General features: G+C 58.2%; 1 protein-coding gene across 2 annotated transcripts; it reads left to right on the top strand.

Moving 5' to 3' along the window:
- Positions 1 to 358: 358 nt before the first annotated feature.
- On the top strand, positions 359 to 8,866 carry LOC118649405. Of its 2 annotated transcripts, XR_004965644.1 has the most exons (4): positions 359 to 1,652; positions 2,623 to 2,734; positions 2,933 to 7,964; positions 8,177 to 8,866. XR_004965644.1 is itself a non-coding variant. In XM_036296429.1 (2 exons), exon 2 carries the CDS (start codon positions 5,216 to 5,218, stop codon positions 6,320 to 6,322), a length of 1,107 nt encoding a protein of 368 aa, XP_036152322.1. In that variant the 5' UTR covers positions 1,770 to 2,734; positions 2,933 to 5,215; the 3' UTR covers positions 6,323 to 8,866. The 2 variants fall into 2 exon arrangements, 1 of the variants encoding a protein (XP_036152322.1); XM_036296429.1 differs by lacking the exon at positions 359 to 1,652 and having other exon boundaries at positions 1,770 to 2,734; positions 2,933 to 8,866.
- The last annotated feature ends 3,773 nt before the right edge of the window (positions 8,867 to 12,639 follow it).

Raw genomic sequence — 12,639 nt, 5'->3', positions numbered from 1 at the left:
ACACCGGCCACCAGCTGGATTCAGCCCGCCGGGCCCCGCCGCCAGTGTCGGGGCCTGAGGGAGGGCCACTGGCCAGGCGGGGGGAGCCAGGGTGGGCAGTGGGGTTTGCTTGGACCCTGAATGCCTGGGTTCTGACCTCTGGTTCCCCAGATCACTGTGAGGGGCTGCGTGTGTGTGTGTGTGTGTGTGTGTGTGTGTGTGTGTGTGTGTGTGTGATGGATATAGCATTGCTTTGGGGTTCTATGTGCATGTCCAGGTGGGTTCTGACTGTCTTCCAGGGCATATATAGGTGTGACTATATTATGTGTCTACATGTGTACTGGCATGTTTACCTATGTGTCTGTGACTGAATGCACGTATGTGTGAGTTGTACAGATGCATCCACCTGTGTGTCTGTTGCATTGTGTTTGCTTGCATGCCCATTGTCCGGACAGGTGTTGTAGTTGTGTCCATGCCTCTGTGTGAGCCTCTGTCAGTGTCTGTAGCTGTGTGTGTGTGTCTGACTGAGTGTGTGTTTGTGTGAATGTGTGTGTGTGAGTATTGGGCGCTGGAGGTCAGGGTCAGGGTTTAAGTCACTCACAGTTAGCACCGGCTTCTTGACTCCTTGTGCTGGTTCCTGTAAGTCCTTATAAGAAGCATGTGGGTCCCAGCTGCCTTGCTAGCTTTCAAGCTGGAACCACAGGGCGAGGAAGGCAGGAGTGGGCTGTGCCCGGAATCCACTCCTGGTGACACGCACATCACAACTGCCAGCCTGCCCTGGCCTACTCCTAAGCCCCATGACCTTGCCGGCCAGGAGTCGTTTGATCCAGGACATGGCTCCACATCGTGTCACCACTTCATCAGCTCCCACTAACTACATGAAGGCCATTTGTTTATAACCCGGCCTGATTCGACCCGTCCCCAAACAAGCTTCGGGTATAGGAAGCCTGTCTCGTCGCCGTTCTTGTGATGTAACTGGGGAAGGCGGGGAAGGTGTGGGGATCGGGAGATGGGTAAAAGGGCCACAGGGGCCCTTGGATAACCTCTGGTCCAGTCCCCACTCTTAAAGGTGAGGACACTGCGCCCAGAGAGAGCAAGATCCTGACCTGAGGCCACAGGGATCCTGGAAAAACTAGCACTTCCTACAGAGAGCTGGGTGGCCCCAGGTTCATGGTCACCGGCGTCAGCCACTCAGTCACTCCACAGACGTGTGCTGAGCTTCTAGTGCTAAGCCCTGGGATTCTGGATGAGACAGGCACAGCCCCTACTCCCATGGAGCTTCTACTCTATTCAGAGAGACAGACACTAAACAAAGGAACAAGACCATGTCAGGCCGTGCTGAGGGTTTGGAAATACAAGCACACCCTGTGACACAGGAGCGCCGCTCTGTCTAACACGGCAGCCACTAGCCGCTTAAGTTTCAGGGAAGTGAAACGGAAGTGTCTCCATCTCATAGCCGCATTGCAGGTGCTCACTGGCTCATGTGGGACTGGCGGGTGCGGTGCTGGCAGCACCGAGCCTGTGTCATTATCTCCAAAAGCCCCTGGCAGCGCTGGCCTGGAGAGCGACTGGGAGGAGGGGTGTGGGACGCCACGCTGGTGACACCGTGCTGTCCTGAGGAGAGGGAACCAGGATCACGGTGCTGGGCCGGAGGGAGCAATGGTGCAGAGTCTGTGAGTAGGACCGAGCACGGGGTGCTTAGGGGACAAAGGGAAAGAGTGAGGGGAGAGGGGAGTGCGATGGGGGCTGGGGTCAGCGAGGGCCGCTGGGGCCTTGAGAAGAGCTTCTGCTTTAAGGGCATCAGCAAGCCATAGGGGGTCAAACAGGGGCGACAAGCTTTGTAAAATATATGGAGATGGATTCATGGGGGACAAGAGTGGAAGGAGGGAGACCGAATGAGAATGCCACCGCGTCAGAGAAGCCGTTGACTGTGATTAAGGTGATGAGGGGAGAGGGAGAGGTCCACCGATCATATCCAAACCTCAGGGACCTGGGTCAAGCCATCCCGGAAGCTGATTTCACTTGATCCCCAAGCCTCCTCCTTCTTTCCTCTTGGTTACTGGGCACGGACTTAGCCACCCAGCCGTGGCCCCTCCTCCCACAGCTGCCTGGACACCCGCAGGCCCTGTAAGGAGCGACCACTCAGACGGTTCCCCGGCTTCTCCAGGTGCCCTGGGTCCAGTTCCTTTTCCAGAGCTTGGCCCCTCTCACTGCATCCCCCGGACTGATAAGCTAGGCCCATCTAGTTGTCTTGTGTTTGTGGGAAGATGCGTCAAGTCATTTTGTGTTTTATTAACTTTCCCCACCATGAGAAACTTTCCTCACCATCTCCCAGCTGGCGAGCAGGAGACAGGAAGGCCCAGGTTGCACGGGGTCCAGGGGGCACGAGGAGAGAGGCTCAGGTTTCAGGAACTTCCTCTCTAAAGAGCAGGTGGCACAGCCATGCGTTATCACCTGAAGGGACCCTCCAAGGCCCTAGGAGTGGGACAGGCAGCCCACCCCGGAGGGGCTGCAGAGACCTGCCATCTGTTCATCGATGCCCGGAGCCTTAATTCTCTTGAGAACCTTTCCCTTGTCCTCGCTCCCAGGCCCCCGAGGATGGCTCCCTCTTCATCCTGATCGTCTGTGTTTCTCCTGCACTAGAATGCCAGCTCCCTGGCTGCTGTTGTCTTGTTCCCTTCTGCACACCCGTGGCTGAAGCTGCTTGGCACATGGGAGAGGCTCTCTGAGGTTCCAGAATGAATGTGCGGCCCAGGTGAGCATGTCAGGCGGCCCCACAGCACCCTGCCGCAGCCCCTGGGGCAGGGCCTGCACTTCTGTTGGCTAGGTACAGAAACGGAGGCTGAGAGAGTGAGGTCCCTCGCCCGAGGTTGCATGGGGAGGCCTGGGGGAGAGGTTGGGCGGGGCTGCCAGCACACTCCTTTCCACAGCACAGCTCTCCATTCACCCTCAGGCTCCGCTTCCTGCCCAGCCCCCTGGACACTCCCCCACCTGACACCCCCCTGCCTCGCATCTGGGGTGACTGCTGCTCGCTCAGGAGCACTTGCCTGTGGTGCGCCATGGTGGCCCGGAGCTCAGGGTCACCAGGAATGAAAGGCAGGTGAAGGCTTGCCCTCTGTGGCCTCAGCCTGGCCTGCTTATGGACCGCACCCTGGGCGTTTGGTGGCTCCACTGCCCTCCCGGGTGCACTCGGCCCGGCCCGCCCGGGGCCTACCTCAGCTGGCAGGACCAGCCGCCTCCCTGCAGATGCAGCTCATTGTCAGCAACCTGCCCAGCTTCTTTCCTGAGCAGCCCCGCCCAAGCGAGCCCCTCCCACTGAGGGCGGCTGGAGAGGTGCTGGAGGAAGGCGCCGCCTCCCTGCAATGGTCTGACAGCTCCAGAACCAAGGACCAGGGTCCCCCTCACTGTCAGATTCGAAACACACAGACTTACGGCTTTTAAAACGAGAGAGTGAACTGAATACATGCTATGAAAACACCATCTATAGTACCTTCCCAGGTCCTGACGCTCCGGGCACTGACTCATCTAACCTTCGCACTCTGACGGAAGCATGGCCATCAGCCATTTCAGACGGAGAACCTGAGGCCTGGGCGACTGGCCACGCTCCCAGAACTAGCGAGTGGGGGAGCAGGCCTCACTCCCAGCGTCACCCAGGCCCTCCTTGCTCTTAAACCAGTGCATCCAACAGCTCTCAGCGACGTGGAGGACCCAGACATCGCGCCGGAACCCACGCAGGGCCCAGAGGTTCTCCTGACTGTAGGTGGATTACCTCCCCTGACGAGGCCTCCGTTTTCTCATCTCAGAGGCACAGGGTCACCATGCCCCCCCAATGCCCCAGCGGCCGGTGGTTGTGACGTGAACCAGTGCCGGACGCACACTGTGCCGGCCGCCCTCAGAGCAGGTGTCCGGCGGTTATTAGTGTGACCCCCTTCTTGATCATGTTCCTTCGGAAGAGACCACATCAAAGTCACCTGCCCTTCCACAGGGGCTACGACAGAACTGGCTCAAAGACCTTTCATCAACCTCGTGACACAGTGTGTGGTGACAGCTGGATGTGCCGGCTCCAGCTGTGCCAGCGCTTTGTGCGAGGAGACTGCTCGGGAGAACCTGTTAACGCTGAACAGGCGCGCCCAGTGACAGAGCCACTGCCTTCCTGGGCGGCGCCCCCACAGGAATGGGCGCTTGAGTCCGCCTCGGAGACATACAGAGCTGCTGAGTGGCTTTACCTGTTTCCCAGAGCTGGGAGCGGGGGAGTGCGATATATTCACACCATGGTGTGTTTCCACACACTCACACTCACATTGGAAAATGAACCGCTAATAGTGCAGCCACAAGAACCAAGGTCAGAGACATGATATTGAGGGCAAGAAGCCAAACCAAAAGCCATACACAGGCTACGTGAGTCCATTCACAAAAATGCCAAGAAGAGACCAATGAATCGCGGTGCTGTAAGCCAGATGCAGCTGCCTCTGTGGCGGAGGGCGTGGTCGGGAAGGGCACAGGCCGCCACTATCCATAGTGAAAACTGGGTCACACCTGTGTGAGAATTCACTCCACACATATTTACTAAGTTCTCCGTGTGCCGTGGCTGAGCTGGCTCTGCAGAGGGAGCAGGACAGGCCTGGCCCTTCGCTCCCGAGTGGACACTGGTCCCTGCGCTCCCTCAGCACAGCGGCACTGGGCCTGCCCGCGGCACAGCTGGTGAAGGCTCTGGCGGGCCCCACGCCAGCCTTGCTGGCTGCTCCAGAGGGCCTCCCCGGCAGCAGCCCTCTGTGCCTGTCACCACTGGAGGGGCAGATGGGAGTGAGCTCCTGAGTGAACCCCAGCTTCCTGGACTCGCTGTGGGGGAGCCGGGGCGTGGCTGCCATCCCTCAGGGCCGTTGGAGGAGAGCCAGCCCTCCCCAGCCGCCTCGCCGAGACTCACATTGGCCCCCCTCCCCCATCTCCTTTCTCACTCTCCTGCTGCTGCTTCTTGGGACCATCTCCCCCCACAACGACATCTCCCCAAATCCTTGTCTCACAACCTGCTTTTAAGGAAACCCACCTGAGAGCTGCCATTGGCCACAGGGTGGGGGACCAGGACCTGGGGGAGCAGGACCAGGGGTGCGGGCCCAGCTGCCCCCAGGACGGCGATCCCCACCTTTTCCCTCTCACGGCGCACGGACTGATCACTGACTCTGCGGCACACCAAAGCGTATATTTTTTGCTGATCTGACAAAAAAAATGTGTAACGTGGATGCATTCCCACCAGATGCTGTTGTATTGGCCTTTCTTATCTGACGACCTGGGGAAAGGGGTCAATGCCCTGACTGCAGCCAGGTCTGCGTGTTTTACACACTCTTGCAGCACATCGTGTGCCACAGCTGCCGGCGGAGGTCACCGCTCAGGACAGCCGCCGTGGAGCTGCTCAGTTTCTGGAAGATTCTGCAGAGAGCAGGAGGCCTGGCTGCGGCCTCCGCTCGGCTCCGACTGCCCTCCAGTTCCGAGTCCCGAGCCCGAGCCCCTCTGTGGCCACAGGCACCTGGGCAGGAGGTCTAGCTCTCAGCAGGGCCGCACACTGGTCCTGGCCCAGGAGAGGAGGCACGTGCACCGAAGGATGGAGGCAGGTCACCACAGGGCGGCCGTCCAGAGCGCCCCTCCGATGGCCTGCTGCTTTCCCCTCCCCGAGCGCCCGACACACCCCGCGCTGGCCCGACGGGACTCTGACAGCTCGCGAGCACCGAGGCCAATGGCTTCCCGAAGGTCTCTGAGCTGCCAGCCTCCCGCTGCTCCCGTGGCCGCTGGGCTGTGGCCTTTGCAGGGACGGGCGGACTGCCCCGGGTTCGGTGTTGGGACGCAGGGCCCAGGCAGTGCGGGTGGGATTGGACGTCTGGGTGCAGGGGCCGAGCCCTTGAGGGCCAGGGCAGGGCTGCCGCCTGGCTCCAGCAACCGAGGGGCTCAGGTCTGTCCTGCGTGCTGGGAAGCCTCCAGCTCTGCATCAGCAGCCACAGGAAAGAGAATGGCTCCTAACGGGGTGGGCCTGGCAGAGGGGACCAGGCCTGGTGAGGGCACGAGGGCGGGCCTACTCAAGTGGCTGGGCGTTTATACGAGGGAGATTTGGACGCACAGGCAGACATGCACGGAGGGAGGGTCATGTGAAGAGACCAGGGAGAAGGCGGCCGCCTGCCAGCCCAGCAGAGAGGCCCTACCAGGCCCTCCTGTCCCGGCCGCAGGAGGAGCATCTGCGGAGGCCTCGACTGGGCCTCCACCCAGTGAGTTCCCGACTTGTGAGCTGCAGTCTGCGGTCTTCGTTCACAGCCCTGCGAGCAACACGTCTTTACTGAGCCACACAGCTGAGCGCTGAGCAACGCAGGCCACTTCCACACAGGTTTTTTTTCAATAAACATTGGACTTTGTTTTGGAGATTTGCAATAATTTGAAAAAACTCAGACAAACTGTGTGGCCTAGAAAAAAAATTGTGAAAAGGGCATGTCATAAAATAACAAAATATATCTAGATACTAGTCTATTTTATTATTTACGACCATAAAATACACACAAATCTACTCTAAAAAGTTCAAATGTATCAATATTTCACACAAAACCGCAGACCGTCCATGGCACCACCCACAGCCAAGAGCAGTGGGGACAAGCGTGGGCTGCGGCGGCAAGTCCCCTGCGAGCCTCAGCCGGCGCTGGCCCTCGCCACGCGCGCGCTCCGCCTGCCCAGCAAACTGCGTGTTGCAGGAAGTGATCTCTCCGAAGTCCTGGGCATGTTCATTGTGCTGTGCAATGCCATGGCCCGGGAACGGCACCGTGGGACCCAGGGGGCCACTGGGGCTGCGGGGAGTGCCCCCACGAAGCAGAGGAAAGTCCGCATGTGACAAGGAAAGGCTGGCCCGCTCGCCAGGCACGGTGGGCTGACGTCTGCGGCGCTGGCTGCCTGCCAGCTCAAGGCGAATGCCTCCGCCTCGGCCCCGGGCGCGGACAGCCGTGCCCGGAGCCGTTGCCGCAGCTCCACAGCCGGCGCCAAAGCCTGGCGCTTTCTGCAAAGCACCTTGTAACCTCTTGGGAAATGCAGCCTTTATGTGGGTGCTGGGTCGCTATGAGCAAGGCATACCTGTAGCTAATAAGATGTGGAAAAAAGTGAAGTCGTTATTTGACAACTTACAGCAAAAGGAAGGGAGGAGCGGGAGCTGAAGAATACACCCAGCAAAGGGTTGATTATCTTAGAAACAGATTTGGCTTAAAAGACCTCAGATAGCAGGAGAAGCAGTTCTGCCAACCAGGAGGCAGCAGGCGGGCCCCCAGCTGCCATGAAAAAAACCTGAGCAGGTTAATGGGCGTGCCTGTTCTGGGCGCGGGACGGGGCGGCGGGGAGACCACCTCAGACACGGATTAGTCAGTAGGGCGAGCACCTGGGCTCCAGGAGGAAGGAGTCGACTAAGTCGGCTGTTTCTGCACAAGCAGTGGGCGATGGCCAGGACGGCGTGTCCACGCAGCTGCTCAGCGAGGCTGCCGGGGAGGAGGCCTGGCCCGCGGAGCCCTCCGCAGTGGCCCCCGCGCTGCTGTGCCCGAGTCAGGAAGCGCCTGGCCGGGAAGCGCCTGTGGGAGTTGTTTGGGCATTGGACAAGGCCCCACCGGCCAGAACCCCACGGGGTCCACACCAAAGGCATGGGCGTGGGGCTCGTACCCTGCACAGTGTCTCTAGTTCAGCCTCCAGATGAGGGGCCGTAAGGATCTTTCGGGCTCATCACACGGACTCTCTGGGAAGGATGAGGACTGTCCATGCCAGGAAAGAGAACCCCAGCAGAGAGAACATCGTGGATGTCGGGCAGGATCACACACTGAAGATGCCACTGTTGTTCTAGAAAAGTCTGTGGAAACCGTCAGGCCCCAAGCAGCGCGTTCCTGCTGGCGACGCTGCGTCCAGTGCTGTGCCCGACTCACAGGGTCTGCGAGGAGCGGCCAGGAAGCCATCAAAGGGGAGGGGCGAAGGCTTTGAGCGTGAGTCTCGGCGCCCTGGGTGGTGCGGCTCAGTGGGTGAGGCGTAGTCCTGTGCACAAAAGGTGCCGGTTCAATTCCTGGTCCCGGGTTGTGGGCTTGATCCCTGGTAGGGGGTGTGCAGGAGGCAGCCAATCAATATTTCACTCTCATGTCAATGTTTCTCTCTCTCCCTTTCCCTTCAAAAATATGTTTAAATCAATTTAAAAAATTAGAAAATAAAGCTATGGGTCTTGGAGAAACTCAAGAGCTAGCAGATGCCACAGCAGAGGGATTGCCAGGAGGGACTTGACGGAGGTGAGTGCTTCAAACCACTGCGGACAGTGAGGAGGGCACGGAGGGCAGCGCCGGGAAAGACCCGACCCCGGCATCCGGCAGGAGGGCGCTGCCCGCTGGAGACTCCTTCTCTGCCATGCCCCCGCGGCACGGCCCGAGCCTAAAGCACAGGCAACACATGGCAAGGGAGGGGGGCACCGCATGGGAACGTTTCTACAGAAATGAAAAGGCAAAGGAGTCAGACAGCAGCTGTGATACCTTCCCATCAAGTTACGCGGCCCGTGCCTGCCTCTCTGCCTCCTCCTCCTGCTCAGCTGCTCCACGTGGGGCCCGCCTCGTGAACGCCAGAGTCACCCTGCCACGCAGGGAGCAACGTGTCTGCTGTGCGTGTGTCTGTGTGCGAAGCAGGCGGAGCGTGTGAGATGGCCCTGCATCTCGTCATCTTCGCCTAAGGATCCCCCACGTAGAGTATTGTGTGCAGGACCTGCACGGAAGGGGTAGAGTATTTCTACATAGACACATGGCGGGTGATGTTTAATACAGAATTAAGAATGTGTTAATTTTCTTACTGTTTTATAACTTTGTTTTCAAAGAATTACATTACTGTATGGTCTCCCCCCCCCCCCCCCCCCGCCTTTCTTTCTGTCGTAACTGGAGAAACTTCCATCAGCCTGTCAGCACAGGGAGGTTGTTTTGAAAAGTGCCGCCGCAATGCTTTCAAGACGACTATGAATGTGCCTGTAAAGCCGTAGCCATGACATTGCAGCCCTCCGCGCATTAGTGCGCGGGCTGAAACATCACGGGCAATCCTGTCCATCACGTTCGGCCACCGTAAAGCAATCGCTGCTGCTGCTTCGCTAGCCACGCATGAATCGTTAATGCCTCTATTGAATGTGCGTTCCTCTTCACTTTATCTTTTCATTTTTGATGTCTAATATTATAACATTTACAGTGCTTTGAGTCATATAAGACATTATATTGATGTAGGCACTGATGAGAAACGATTCATCTTGCAATAGTATCGATAAATACAGTGTAATACTGTAAATGTATTTTATGTTTCTTATGATTTTCTTAACATTTTCTTCTCTCTAGCTTACTTTATTGTAAGAATTCAGCATATAATACATATAACATATAAAATACGTGTTAATTGATTGTTTATGTGACTGGGAGGCCGCCCAATCAATACTAGGCTCGTTAAGTTTTAGGGGGATCAAAAGTTACACTTGGATTTTTTGTTTGTTTGTTTTTGTTTGTTTTGGGTCTTTTCTTCTCTCCCTCTCAGAGTTCTCACCAACACTTGGATTTTTTATTGCACCGGCAGGGGTGGGGTGCATGTAGGTACATGTGTTATTCCAGCATCAGTTCGCGCATCACAAAATTCACTCGTTTAAAGTGTACAGTGCAGTGCTTTTTATTCTGTTCATGGAGCTGAGCTGTGTAGCTGACACCGTGGTCTAGACGTGGAGCGGGTCCTTCGCTGCGGCAGGAAGCCCTGTGCCGTCACACCGTCGGCCGCCTCCTCCTCACCCGCCACTGGCACCGAAAAGCCTGCTTCCTCTCCCCACTGCCTGGCCTGGCCTGGACGTCTCATCTACATGGATCACACCATGTGGGCCTCTGCCACCGGCTTCTTTTGCTTCGCAGAATGTGTTCAAAGTTCACCCACGTTGTAGCATGTATTGGTATTTCGTTCCTTTTTAAGGCTAAACACATATCCCACTGCGAGGATATACCACATGTTATCCATCCACTCATCTGTTGATGTGTAATTTAATTTTGTTTTAGAAAGAGGATCTGAAGTATAACCAAATGTTCACATTGATTAAATCAGAGTCCTGAGAACATGGGTATTTGCTATGTTTCTTTATATTTTTCTGGATGTTTGAGAGGTTTCATCATTTTTAATGCTAATAAATATATTTTTATTTTATTTTTAATATTTTTAAAATACATACTAGAGAATGAGTCTCCTGCCATTGAAGAAAGAAAATAGTTGTTGACATACTAAAGGGGGAAATGGGTCTAATATTAAGGAACAAGAAAAAGGATTCCAGAACCTTCTTTCCCAGCGCGCTGTGGCTGTGACCAGTTCAGGGACAGCGTGGACACGCGCCTGGAGGACAGAGGTCACACCCTGTGGCCGTGACCGGTGCAGGGACAGCGTGGACACGCGCCTGGAGGACAGAGGTCACACCCTGTGGCCGTGACCGGTGCAGGGACAGCGTGGACACGCGCCTGGAGGACAGAGGTCACACCCTGTGGCCGTGACCGGTGCAGGGACAGCGTGGACACGCGCCTGAAGGACAGAGGTCACACCCTGTGCCCGTGACCGGTGCAGGGACAGCGTGGACACGCGCCCGGAGGACAGAGGTCACACCCTGTGCCCGTGACCGGTGCAGGGACAGCGTGGACACGCGCCCGGAGGACAGAGGTCACACCCTGTGGCCGTGACCGGTGCAGGGACAGCGTGGACACGCGCCTGGAGGACAGAGGTCACACCCTGTGGCCGTGACCGGTGCAGGGACAGCGTGGACACGCGCCTGGAGGACAGAGGTCACACCCTGTGGCCGTGACCGGTGCAGGGACAGCGTGGACATGCGCCTGGAGGACAGAGGTCATGCCTGCGGTGCTCTCAGCTGCCTTCCTGGCAGGGCCATGCTCACCTGGGTGGAAGGGGTCTCCGAGAGAGGGGAAGAAGCCAGCTGTGCTCCTGTGGCCTGGCCGCCAGTCCCCGCCCCTCCCTACCCGAGAGCTCCCTCCAGCCAGACTGTGGGAGCCCCTCTCATGCGCTGATGGGGAGCTCCCTGCCTCTGCCAACCACCAGGGCTTCCGCTAGAGAGACAGCCGAGTGGCGTGGCCCTTGTGAAGGTCTCAGAGGTCAAACTCATGGGGCCCCAGGCCTGGTCTGACTCATCACCGCTGCTCATGGACACCAGCACCGGCTTTATGTCTACTTCATCCTCCCAGCAGCTCCGAGGAGGACCCCAGGCCCCTATTCGAAAGGTGGGCCCAGGGGCCAACGCTCTGGCCAGAGGTCCATGCTGGGGAAGGCACGGCTGGGACTCAGATTTATTCTATACCCCACACCCTCCTTGTTAACTCACATCCCCAGCAGTAGATCAAAGGTCCTGGGACTCCCCAACTTAGCTGATCATGGGGTCCCAGTTCCCCTAACCCTTGGGAGCAGCCTCCAGGGCCCATCGTGGGCAGTGCCCCTGGGCCTCCCAGACCTGCTGGCTGATAGCAGCTTTTCCTGGGTGCTGGCAGCAGCAGTGAGACCAAGCTGTCTGTGTTTACCTGAGCCCTGAAGTTCATAGCAGGAAAATCTACATTTTTTTTTCACCCAAGGGGATGCCCTAACTGGCAACAATTGTGCCATGAGGGTGCCACGTAGGTGTGGTGGCTGATATGTCACCTGGGTCTAGCAGAGAGGAGCTCAGCCGCCCTGGGGATTGGAAGTGAAGGGCAAGGAAGGCCTCGCCCGCCCCCGCAGGCTGAGCCTGGAGGGACACCCACAGGCCAGTCCTTCAGGGACAAGCCCAGGAGCGGTTCTCCCGACTGAGCTTCAGAGAAAGCTGGGCTGGACTGGGAGGGGGCAGACAGGGCTGGGAGGGGGCAGATAGGGCCGGGAGGGGGGCAGACAGGGCCGGGAGGGGGCAGACAGGGCTGGGAGGGGGGCAGATAGGGCTGGGAGGGGGCAGACAGGGCTGGGAGGGGGCAGACAGGGCTGGGAGGGGGCAGACATGTCCTCCCCCAGGACTGGCTTCTTTCCTTGAAACCTTGCAATGAGACTGCCTCCCTGCTGGGCTGGGCCCTGGGAGCACTGCTGACATGCTGGCCCTGGCTCCTGTGGCCCACATGCCGGGCCCCTGGGGCCCTGGCCCACCAGCAGCTGAGCTGGCCCCGCCCACCATCAGAGTCCCAAGAATGTGGACACCTGGCCGCCCACAGTCTTATCAGCTCAGCCTCTCAGGATGGCTGGACAAAGGGCATGGGCCATGCTAGGACTCCTGGGATTCTGGGAATTTTCTCTGCTCCCAATCCAACCCGAAATTGCCAGATCTCAGAGCTGGAGGGACCTTCCTCTACCTCCTCACTGAAGGGGAAACTGAGGCCCAGCGGGGACAGGGACATGTCTGAGGGCAGGACAGTTTTGTCCGTGCAAGGGCCCTGCCCCCGACCTCTCCCAGGAAAGAGTGTGCACCGGCGCCCGGCCCGGGAGGCCGGCGGCAGAGGCTGGTGGTGGTGGGTTCCAGTAGAGGCACCCAACGCAGTTGGGAGCTTTCGGGCTCACCCAGATTTGCCAGGAGGATCTCAAAGGATCACCCACCCCCTTTAGGAGCCTGGAGGCCAGAGCCGGAGGCAGGCCGCCGGCCGCCGCGGAATGAGTGTGAGG

The sequence above is a fragment of the Myotis myotis genome, unplaced genomic scaffold (genome assembly GCF_014108235.1).
Source record: "Myotis myotis isolate mMyoMyo1 unplaced genomic scaffold, mMyoMyo1.p scaffold_m19_p_29, whole genome shotgun sequence".
NCBI lineage: Eukaryota > Metazoa > Chordata > Mammalia > Chiroptera > Vespertilionidae > Myotis > Myotis myotis.
This window is presented reverse-complemented; position numbering and strand designations above follow the sequence as displayed.

Coding starts and splice junctions, on each gene's coding strand:
- LOC118649405 (XM_036296429.1), top strand. CDS start 5,216: ATGCATTCCCACCAGATGCTGTTGTATTGGCCTTTCTTATCTGACGAC.